The sequence below is a fragment of the Venustampulla echinocandica genome (assembly GCF_003357145.1).
Source record: "Venustampulla echinocandica strain BP 5553 chromosome Unknown scaffold_0, whole genome shotgun sequence".
In the NCBI taxonomy this organism is placed as follows: Eukaryota; Fungi; Ascomycota; class Leotiomycetes; order Helotiales; family Pleuroascaceae; genus Venustampulla; species Venustampulla echinocandica.
This window is the reverse complement of record NW_022474205.1, coordinates 110,979-122,076: the sequence shown is the minus strand read 5'-3', so window position 1 is coordinate 122,076 and position 11,098 is coordinate 110,979. Positions and strand designations below refer to the sequence as shown.

Here is an 11,098-nt window from a genome sequence, read left to right as displayed (position 1 = left end):
ATTAAACCAAAGAACTGTGTGCAGAAACAGCCGTTATCATACGGGGTTAATGACAAAGGTTTTGGCCAAAAATGAGCTTTAAATTCGATAGGGTCTTCTCCTTTACTGGCTTTCTAGCCGTCAATGAATTTCAGCACATGAGTAACTCACTTAGTGATCTACATTCCTATACAAAGTCTTAGTACGTAGCAGATCACCAGCTCTTCGACAACAACATGAAGGCGATGGATAGGTTTGGTTTCACCGAAGTTCGGAGGTTTGATAAGATCGGAGGCTAAATAAGACCGGAGGTTACATTAGTTCGGGGGGTTTAATGGGACGACGTACCAGCTAGATAGTCCGTACTACGAGTGTAACTCTCCGTATCTCTTTGAATTGCGCCCCCCTCCTCCCCTTTTCTTTTGGGCCGAAATAATCGCTTAATTTGGCACTCGCCCAGGTAAAGACTAACCTGAAGGTGTCGGCTTAACGTTCGCACGACCAGTTGCCTGTGAAACTGCTCAGTATCACCATTTATCGTCTATCACCGTCTATTAAAGTAAAGGAACACCTACTTCTGTTTGAAAATGGGAAACTCGAAGTATTACAACCTATACCAAATCATCATCTCTTCTGCTAATAGCTCAGCAGTTCTGAATTCGCCTTACGTCAAGGCATCGTCCTACCTACGCTGACAGTCTTGCAGCTCCCCAAGTTTTGGATTGCAGCAACGATACTGCTAATTTGCGTGAGCATCCTCTGAATAAATATGAAACTAAGAAGCATTTCTAAAGGTTGAATAGGCAATATCTGCGCGATTGGCCTACTTGGCCTTCTTCCATCCTCTCTCACAATACCCAGGGCCGAGATTATGGGCGATCTCACGCCTCCCATGGGCATGGCACGTTATCAGAGGTGATATATGGGAGCCGCTGGACAGATTCCATGATCAATATGGACCTATCGTCCGAATTGCTCCTGACGAGCTGACTTATATATCTCCTGATGCGTGGAAGGAGATATATGCAACACGGCCCCAATTGCTTAAGGATCCTCGCAGCCAAACTCCTCCGCTGAATGGCGCAGACTCGCTCTTCACGGCCGTCGGGGATGACCACAGACGGATCCGCGGAGCTTTTATCAACGCCTTTTCCGATAAAGCCCTGAGAGACCAGTCAACCCTCATCGAAAATTATTCAGGCCAGTTTATTGAAAGACTGAAGGCTGAGCTCGTTGATAACCCGTCTCACGTTGTCAATATTCAGCGGATCATCGGCTATGCTGCGTTCGACATCATCTCTGATTTGACCTGGGGCGAGTCTCCTAAGGCGTTGAGGATGAGCGGCGATCATAACTGGATCCACAGGTTCTTTCTCCATGCTCAGTTCAGCACAGTCCGCAATTGTCTCACTCGATTCTCCCCACTGGACAAGATCCTCAGCTATTTCTTCCTGCGCATCACATCAAAGCAACGAATAGCTAACGCGAAGCTAACTTCGGCCCGAATCGATCGTCGACTGGCCGCAGGCCACACGCGCTCGGATTTCATGACTCCTATCATCGGCAAGATCAGCGAGGATGGTCGCAAAGGTATCACCAAGAATGAAGTGCTGACGAACGGTCTGGCAGCCGTGATTGCAAATTCGCAGCTTTCGACCATCGCCATGACCACGGCTACATACCTACTCCTACAATACCCACACCATTTCCAACACCTGGCCAAAGAAATTCGCAATGCGGGCTTCGAACATGAGACGGATATCAAAGTCTCCTCAACACAATCCCTCCCATACCTCGACGCAGTTATCAATGAGGCCCTGCGTTTGCACCATCCCACGCCAGGAAGCCTGCCAAGAATTGCACCAAAGGACGGGTTGGTAATTGGTGGCAAATATGTGCCTGGAGGGACGGTAGTCGGCGTCAATCTCCACAACGTCCACAATCGATCCGAAAACTTCTACAAGCCACGAGAATTTCATCCCGAGAGGTTCTTGGGCAAGAATGATCCAAGGTATAGTGCGGTGTTTGAGGGTGACCGTAAGGAGGCGTTCCAGCCGTTCTCGATGGGTCCTAGGAATTGCATTGGTGCTAAGTAAGTCATCAGCCATTTTTCATGCACATTTATATTTTGACAATTGGAAGCATGCTCACAACATTTTTTTCTATTCAGAGTCTTCTTAGCGGAGGCACGAGTAGTTCTCGCACGGTTAATCTGGACCTTCGACATGCTGCTAGCAGAGCCGGAAGCGTTAACTTGGCTTGACCAGAAGGCATGGCTAGTCTTTGAACCGAAACCTCTAAGGGTTAAGTTATATGTAAGATAATTGATAAGGCGTAATATGCGGGCAAGCTTAGTTGCCACCGTTAGATGCTGTCTTGTTGAGGGACTCGGGAGAGATATAATAGCATTGTTTCCACGCCCTAATTTTAGCACCGCACCATGTCACCCAGGGCTATCAATGTCCAAGAAAAATAATCAAATCGCAGTGTTTTTGACAAAGGAATGTGCAATAGATCTCTACCAGGACCCGTAGTGAGCCATTATCAGGCCCATAATTTGCGTAAAGGGGCGGACCGAGAATAAGTATGCTACCCTGTAACGTCCTCTGTTTGAGCCAGAATACAAAATATAACGCTCAAAAGTAACGTTTTCAGAGGCTATGAGACTTCATTCCACGGCGTGCAGAACGTAAGTAACGTCTGTGACTTGTAAAATCCAGGTAACAAGGGTAGCAAATTCCCAATTATTTCACTGGAAGTATAATACTAGGGGCAGAACGGAAGTGGAGTAGAAAAGCATTAATAAATATGGGGGATATAGTACTTTCCGGCCATGGGCCAAAGAAAATCAGCTCGTTGAAAAGGATAGACCCCATCAAATACATCACCCATCGCGGTAGAGTATCTTAGACATCGGTCCTCTCTGTCCCCCTAGGATCGCCGTTCTCGTGCTCCTCGTTCCCCTTAGGTTTCTTTGCCTTGATGTTTCTCCACTCAACGGTCAATACACCAATAATCGTGAGAGCTGCCATAATAGTGGCAACCAAGAAAGCGCGATCAAGGGCATTGTTATATGCCAAAGTCACCCCTGGAAGGTATTCCTTGTCAGTCGTCCTTTGGATACTAGTTGCTCCCGTCTGTAATACGATACTGGGGTTAAGAGTTGGCACGTATTTCGCGAGGTCGATTGCTAGCTTGTTGACAAAGACGTTTTGGCCGATGGAAACAAACAAGGCTCCACCCAGAGTCTGTAGAAAGTACATCACCGATGTGCCAATCGGAACTTCAGAGAGGACGAGTACGGTCTGGACGACGATAAGAGGTTGTTGGATCCCGCAGCCTATACCAATGCCAACCTAAGTCCCGATAAGTCAGCTTTTTAGTACAGAGACAGGGCAAATATGCTCCGCATATGACATGTTTACCAATGCTTGGTACCCAATCCACTCAGGATGGCCAGTATTAGGTTGAAAGGTCGTCATTAAACCTACTCCTACGGTAGAAAATATCGAGGCTGCGACCATAAAGGGCGCATCTATTCTGATTAACTATCCGCACGTTTCTCCAGAGATGATAGATAGCAGTAACTTACAGTAACCAACAAGGGTGACAGTAACCCCGGAGACAATCGAAACTATGACCAATCCTAGGATCAATGGCAGACTCATAATGCCAGATTTGACCGCCGATGCGCCTTTGACAGCCTGAAACCACACTGGAAGGTAATAGATCAACACGAGGAAGAATGAACCCATAGTAAAGGCAAACCAAGATGCACTAGCTATTGATCGTTTTGTCAGCATGCGTGGTGGAACAGTAGCAGAGTCTCCTTTCCAGAATTGGATCCCGACCCATGCTACAATCAGGACACCAAAGAGGACGAAGAGGAGGATGATCCTCCAACTAGACCACGCATACGTAGTCCCGCCCCATTTAAGTGCTAGAAGCAGGCAGATAATAGCCGGCATAAAAACTAAACTAGTAAGCTCGACCCTTCTTCGTCGAGTCAATTCTCTTACCAACTGTGCCATGTAAATCAAACTCCACCACACGCTCTTTCCATCCAAGATTATCGACTTTGGCTCTTTCAGGTGACTTAAAATAGACCAGAATAACGAGGACAGCGATAGCTCCGATTGGAAGATTGATGTAAAAACACCACTACGGAAGGTCAGTCAAAATCAAGTACCAGCTTGGTGTTTACTCCATCCACATACCCTCCACGTAACCTTGTCGGTGAAAACACCACCGAGCAATGGGCCAGCAACAGATGCGATGCCGTACATAGCGCCAATGAGGCCGGTGTACATTGGTCTCTTCGTAAGTGGGACGGAGTATGTGAGAACTGGAACCCGTATGTGTTAGCGTATCGTCCTAAAGCGAGATGGGTCTAGATATAGATATTCTTACTAACTAAAGCACCGCTAGAAATGCCTGCAGACCCTAGGCCCGCAATAGCTCTACCGCAAATCAATGCTGTTGAATTTGGAGCCACGCCACAGACGAGCGAGCCTAGCTCGAAGATTCCGATCGCGGTTAAAAAAACCCATTTAATCGAGACGCAAGTATAGAACTTCCCAAAGAGCAACTGGAACGACGACTGAGTCAAAAGGTAGGCTATTAGATATTGATGATTGGTTAGCTTTATTAGTTCAAGAGTCATGCTAGGGGAAGGTGGGACGACGGAGCGGAAGGGAGTGGTGGACGCGATGGACATTTGCTCATATAAAAACAGAAATAAAAACAGAAAAGGCAAAAGGAAAAGAGCAAATTTAACATACAACTTCCATACCATCCAATGTCGGACTGACTGTGGAATTGGTCCGTAACTAAAAAAAAATACGTTAGTTGACGAATCGAAAACCGGCTGGTGTCTATTCCCACATACTCTTTGGAATGGCCTACAACGCACAAGTTAGCATTGTAAAATTAGGACATGACAGGAGAGAACCTCGCGCCTCATGCCTTATGCCCTAAGAAGCCCAAACGGTATATATAGCTAGCAACTCTCTCGATAAAACTACTTACAGTTGCGATGATTGTGTTATCCTACTATTTTTTAGCAAACATATCAAAAACCTTAAATCATGTAATTGAAACTAGTAACATACCAAAGCAGTTAAAAACACCGAAAGGCACAGACTTAGGTTGATCAAGAACAGTGGAATGCCACTAGGATATTCAGTAGCTTCTATTTCTAAGGCGAACTCTCCCGATTTCTCTTCTAATTCGGCATTGGTCCCCTTTTCAGGCTGGACAGGGGGTGACTCTGGCTCATCGCCCTGCTGTGAACCCACCGACCGTGCAACCTCTACTGTGTTGTTTTTGACCTCCATATTGGAAATGAAGGGTTGAGGGTGTTAGCCGCGTCTGATTTAAGGGGGAGGGAAAACACGAACTAACAACAAAGACAACACTAGCTGAAAACTTGAGGACGATTTTTCTACGCCCAGCTCATAGCTCGAGAGTTTCGGGGGCGTTGCTGTAGTCATTATATAAAGACTGTGTGCAGACACACTCAGCTACTCCTACCGTCTTATCTCCGTCTTAACGGCGCCAATCGGGGCATTTAGTTGGTTCATGTGGGTGGTTGCTCGCGAGATGATTCATTCCCGGGAGAAATGTTCCAACTAGTCAGGGAAACCGGGGATCATTAATTAATGATTGCTGATACCCTTTCCCTACTTCTTATAAAAAGACAAAGGTACGCGATCAAATTAAGAGTGCACCAGTCGTACTAGGCCGTGCACCATTTGGCTCAGTTCAGCTTGGCGTCGTTCGGCTCGGGCCGTAAAAACTCCGATAACGACCTAGGTACCTAGGTACCTACCTAATACCCTTTCTGGTTCTGCTATAGTACCAGCAGCCTTGACCAGCGTAAAGCCTTTCTAGTATCCTCCATATATTGCTTCCACGAGAGTCTGTCTATACGGCGGTCCGAGGAATTCAGAAATTGGTGTATGCCGATTCTCAAGGTGCATTTAATAAGCACCGACAAAAGCACCTCCGAAGCAAACGTATAACCCAAGGGATAACAAGGGTTTTGAGCCAATGAAGCTGAACAATTTTAGTTGGCCCTGTACATAGTAGCGTCAGATTGCGTAGGCACTTTCGAAACTTCCTGATCGACATTACTGAGGCCAGGGATCTGCACAGCCAAGCTCCTAACAGCCGCGCCACCAACCTTCAGCTTTCAAAACAGACCTTGTTACACAGACTCGGGAAGGATAAAGTGATGCCTCGTGCATATTTTAACGGAATTTTCCCAGCCCGAGCTTACTATAGTCTCATGAGAATGTCAATGGTGTCCGCCCCATCGAGGGTTTGTTAGTACTGAACCACCTACACATCCGCTCGGCTATATATAGCGTCTGCGCCAGATATTGATACTAATATTCCATCATTTGCACATCTCGAGGCGACGAGTTTGCTAAATCCAGGTATGTTCTTCAAAACGCTTAGAAGAGAGTTTTCGGTCCATGCATCCGATTGTGATGCTTGAGGTGACAAGCCATTAGCCACTTGAAGAGGACTATGATTTCCCAAACGAAAGAGCCCGGTCATGAAGGAGGCTCTGGCGACGTCGCACCGTTGTACGGGTTGAGGAATTCCTGTGATCCATGCCACTCTTCCAAATTGAGATGCAGTCGAGAGAAGCCAACATGTGCCCGCTGCAAGAAAAATAGAACTGTTTGTATTTACAGCCCAACGAAGCCTCCAGGAAGACGGCGTAGAGTTACGACCGTGTCGAGTGCTGGCCAAGGTGCTATGGCAAATCCATCATATTTAACAAATGCGACGAGGGTAGATAAGACGGGGTCGGATCAGACAACCTTAGCAGACAGCCAGGAGGTAGCAACCCCAGCCTACGCCAACTCACATCCCACGAACCCGGCATCACAATGGGATGCCCTACACACCGTGATGGACAATGAGGATTTCGAACGATACATTAGCGGTTTAGACTCTCTTGACCCATCAGCAATGCTAGATACCCAACTATCTAATGTCGACCTTTTGGCAACGCCAATCAACAATACTGCTCTTGATATAGGTGGGGGTGACGGGGCTCACACGACAAATGAGGATCGCTGGCTGGCACTGGATCCTACCAGCGAAGGATTCAATATCCCGGACCTCGTAACAGCGCCGGGGTCCAGCTCTCAAAGTACCGACCAATCTTTCTCGACGCCAGATTCTTCCTGGCTTTCCAACTCGATGCAGTTTTCGGCGGAGTGTGTCTCCCTCAAGCAATGGGCGTCGTCTTCTCGACCGCTGCTGCTGTTCAGCAATGTCTCTGAGCCGCAGGACTTGACCGATGTCCAGTGCCTCTGCTACTCTGCTGTGGCGAACCTCCAATTTCACAGCAAGAGCGCGTGCAACATGCAACCTGCTGTAGGCCTAGGGGCGTGTCTACATATGGAAAGGCTCCTCCGCTGGACCTGGACCATCCATAAGGGATGCCAAGGTTGCCGCAACGATGAGTTGGTCAAATTTATAGTGGCCGGCGTTACCAATCAAGTGGTGGGCACCTTCCGAACCATCATCGACGACAACGCGAAAGGGCTGCATGGAGGCGTGAGAAGCGTAGCCCACAGCGTGAATCGGCCACTAGACATGAGGCCGCAGGAAGAGACGCAGCGGTCTCTGTTCGATTGGACGAGTCTGAACTTTGGTTCGAAGAGCATCCATGGCGCTGCCAAAATAACTTTTCTACGTCGCTTGATGGGCCTAAAACTTCGTCAGATTGGCCAGTTGCTAGAGGACCTCGTGGATGGAAAAGGCTCGGAGCCAGGCAAAGAATTGGCACAGGCGCTCCGAGTGCTTATTTCCGGCATCTCAGAGCGTCTCAATGTAACCACTGGTATGTTGTCGACGCTAGAATGAATGCGTTTTGCCTATGGAGTACGTCGGTGTATTTTCATGCCCAGGGAGTTGGGGAGTTGTGACCGTGAGGTAAGGTACATACCTAAGGCACCTAGGTAGTCGGACTGTAGTAAGATTAACAAGGGCGCTTTAGGAGAAAGGCGGTGTGTACCAATCACTTGCCCAAGAACATTGTCACACAGTATCTTAAATTGCTTATTCGCGCAAGCCCCCTTCAACATCGCGGTGCTACTCGTACATAACCTCAAGTGGATTGGGGGACGTGACAGTACATATTAGTCACTTCTTTGTGCGACATTCTTGTTACGGCAGTTGGGATATCAATTCCAACGCCATACGAAGTACTCGGTAGCGGAGTATATTAGTAGAGTTGACGTGTCAACTGCAATCGTATCATAAGTGTATAGGTAGTTGCCGTTTGTTGCAGCGCTATGAGTCGTATATAGAAGTGACTCATAGTCCAGGAAGAGTCATGGCAATATAGAGAATGGGAGAAAGAGCTCAGAAGCGGGAGCTGTCAAAGTCAAGCCAAATTAATGTAGGGACCAATGGATTATCATCCGTCGTCGTCGACATCGTCTGCATGTCTCGGGTTAACCCTTAACCTTTGACTCGGTCTTAAGTTTCTCCGTACTTTGTCTCCAGGCTCCTTCATCACAAGACGGGGTTGTGGGCGCTGGATTGGATCATCATTTTTGCGACATGCAACAAACTTGTTCACCTGCAACCCTTTCGCACAATGTGGGGTCACAATACGCAATCCGATTGGGCTGGGCGGAAAAAGGGCGTCAAGAGGGCGATGTGCGATATGCGACGAATTATGCACGTTGGTATAGAGCACGTGCAAGCTTGATAATAGAGGTACGAATTACAAAGTCTTGCCAGAGAGCAAATGCAAAAAAGAAGAACGCCAAGCGCTCGGATAGAGAGTAAGAGAAGCTGGTAGTATACACTTGGCAAGTGGAGGTTTAGAAAACTAGATTTTTAGGACGGGCCATTTTCAGAGCGATGACGAGTAAATCGCGGCGACTGTTTTACATATTAATGCTATAGCATGCTAGTATCGTTGTTATCATGATGCAAAATATCTTGCGAAGATACATTCCCTAGAATGGTCCTTCTGAGAGAGATGCGCAACTAGAAGCCTTCACTTCCTTAGAAGCCATCTAAATCGTCTGTGCAATCGCTCGTAACAACCTGACCAGGGGCTTTCTGCTCAGTCTCCCTGTGTTCTTCCTGTTTAGCTATATCCCGAAGCTGGTTGTCGCTGTCGAGCAGCAAATCCTCTTCGGTGTTTTGATCTTGGAGGACCCTGCCTGTAATTCCGCTGTGGTGTTGCTTTCTACTTCCAAATATTGGGTCATCGCCAAGCTCGTCCTTATCGGTACCACTCCTACTGCTTCCATTAACTTGATTTTCCTTCGTTGTCCTATGGCCACCACCATCTCTTCTAGGACCAGGTATATTCTCATCGCCATCCAGCCGGACCGCCCTACCCGTAGCGATTTTCTTTTTATCGTATTCCTGAATTACGTCCTCGCTCATATTCTCAGCAGGCTCCCAGGTATTATCCCAGTCACCGACCCATTTGACGAGGTAATATTGTTTACCCTCAAGGATTGCGTCGTCCAGAATGTCATCAACTGCCCATTCATCACCTTCATTTTCGTTCTCTAGATCCTCTCCTTCTTCCTCTTCGGAGCCAAGTCCCCCCTTGGAGGCGAATGTACCGGGCGTGAAGTGAGATCTGATATCTGACTTGGAGAGCATGGTTGGGCCGGGCCGGAAGTTGGAATATCGTCGCGCTATAGTCTGCCCTTCAGGTTTCTTGCCAGACTTGCTTTGAGATTGCTTACTCTTGCGCTCTAGGCGTTCGATAGCGTTCGATGCCTCCCTACTAGAGACACGAGCGCCTGCATCTTTATTAAAGAAACTTGAGTCGTTCCCTGTTTGCTTTTGTTTGCTGTTGGGATGGAAGGAAGCTCTTGCCCCAGGCCGTGAGGGTAGCGATTCAAATTTTGAAGATGGCTCTGGTATAGCACGGGAAGTATGTGGTGGCATTGGTGTAGTTGTTGTAGACCGAGAAGACTCATTCCTTGAACTAGAGAGATGACCCATGGCATTCAGCTGGTCCACAATGGCAGCATCAGTATCATATAGCTCCTCGTCCATCCCACCAAAGTCCATCATTCCAACAGCCATTAGCCCTTTGACTGGCGTTGTAAGCGAGGGGCCTTTTGATTTGTGGGATGTCGTTGGCGATGCAAAAAGAGGCTGGTCAGCTACGGGCTTCCTTCTCCTAGTCGGCCCAGCTATAGCTGCTACAAGAGGGACAGACTCGGATCTTGTAGGTCTCGGCCGTGGAGTCCGGTCATCCAGGGTTTGGCGCTTCCTCTTTTTCCCAGTTGTAGGTTTCGTACTTTGACTAGGCTTGGTAGTGGAGACGTTTTTCCTCCTCTGGTTCTGACCTTCGCTGTCTGTACTTTTCCTTCTCTTCGTATCACGTAATCTGCTGATCTCAAGTTCAAAGTTTTCAAAAGTTCGTGGGGAAACCCAATCTAATATATTCTGTGGTTTGACGCCAACACGCAACTGGGGTTTTGCCTCGTATCCGACGAGGTAGAAGAAAGGCGCCCCGTAAGATTCAACTTTCTCAAGAATAATTGCATCCTTATCGTGAATAGGCATGCCTGAGATGGGTGCAAGTGGCGGCCCTGAGTTAGGGATATATTTCGGTCGTTCAGCCACCACAAAGTCGAAGTACGAAGTACCCGACTTTTCTCCTCCCCAGCCAGGTCCAGCCTGGTCGAAATGTTGGGTTATAGGCATAACTCCTTCGAGCGAAAACGGGACGAGGCAGTTTCATGCCATTTGTCCTATTTGCCGATAAAAAGGATATGCCGGTGAGTTGGAACCTACCTTGAAGGTTGATTGAATGAATACCTTCCAAAGTATGCGGTGGCTTTACTACGGTGTACCTTCCGAACCGTAACCGCTGGAGGTCACGTGAAGCAGCCCAAACAGTCCGTACGTCGAAGTAAATGCTTTTAGCAGCTGGTAAGGAACCTAAAGTAGATATGGAAATATTGAATAAGCTAAATAAATTTTTGGAACTAAGCTCCTTTCGCTTTGTGGGAAGTGTTATTTTGTGGAAGAGTTGTAGGAGGACACAGAGTTGGAATTAGAGGAAGACGAGGCCTAACATAGGCAATTACCCAACTGGTTCCATTTT

General features: G+C 47.6%; 4 protein-coding genes across 4 annotated transcripts; 2 read left to right on the top strand and 2 right to left on the bottom strand.

Annotated features, from left to right (window-relative positions):
• Positions 1–566: 566 nt before the first annotated feature.
• On the top strand, positions 567–2,303 carry BP5553_00025 (Uncharacterized protein; the record flags this gene model as incomplete). Its single annotated transcript, XM_032008648.1, has 4 exons — positions 567–580; positions 631–727; positions 783–2,071; positions 2,150–2,303. 4 exons carry the CDS (start codon positions 567–569, stop codon positions 2,301–2,303), a joined length of 1,554 nt encoding a protein of 517 aa, XP_031872702.1.
• Positions 2,304–2,885: 582 nt separating this feature from the next.
• Positions 2,886–5,315, bottom strand: BP5553_00024 (Uncharacterized protein; the record flags this gene model as incomplete). Its single annotated transcript, XM_032008647.1, has 10 exons — positions 2,886–3,335; positions 3,405–3,514; positions 3,572–3,952; positions 3,999–4,140; positions 4,197–4,324; positions 4,390–4,596; positions 4,761–4,808; positions 4,868–4,880; positions 5,008–5,028; positions 5,091–5,315. 10 exons carry the CDS (start codon positions 5,313–5,315, stop codon positions 2,886–2,888), a joined length of 1,725 nt encoding a protein of 574 aa, XP_031872701.1.
• A 1,198-nt stretch (positions 5,316–6,513) lies between these two features.
• Positions 6,514–7,866, top strand: BP5553_00023 (uncharacterized protein; the record flags this gene model as incomplete). The annotated part of the gene is made up of 1 exon (XM_032008646.1): positions 6,514–7,866. One exon carries the CDS (start codon positions 6,514–6,516, stop codon positions 7,864–7,866), a length of 1,353 nt encoding a protein of 450 aa, XP_031872700.1.
• A 1,155-nt stretch (positions 7,867–9,021) lies between these two features.
• On the bottom strand, positions 9,022–10,695 carry BP5553_00022 (uncharacterized protein; the record flags this gene model as incomplete). The annotated part of the gene is made up of 1 exon (XM_032008645.1): positions 9,022–10,695. One exon carries the CDS (start codon positions 10,693–10,695, stop codon positions 9,022–9,024), a length of 1,674 nt encoding a protein of 557 aa, XP_031872699.1.
• Between the last annotated feature and the right edge of the window lie 403 nt (positions 10,696–11,098).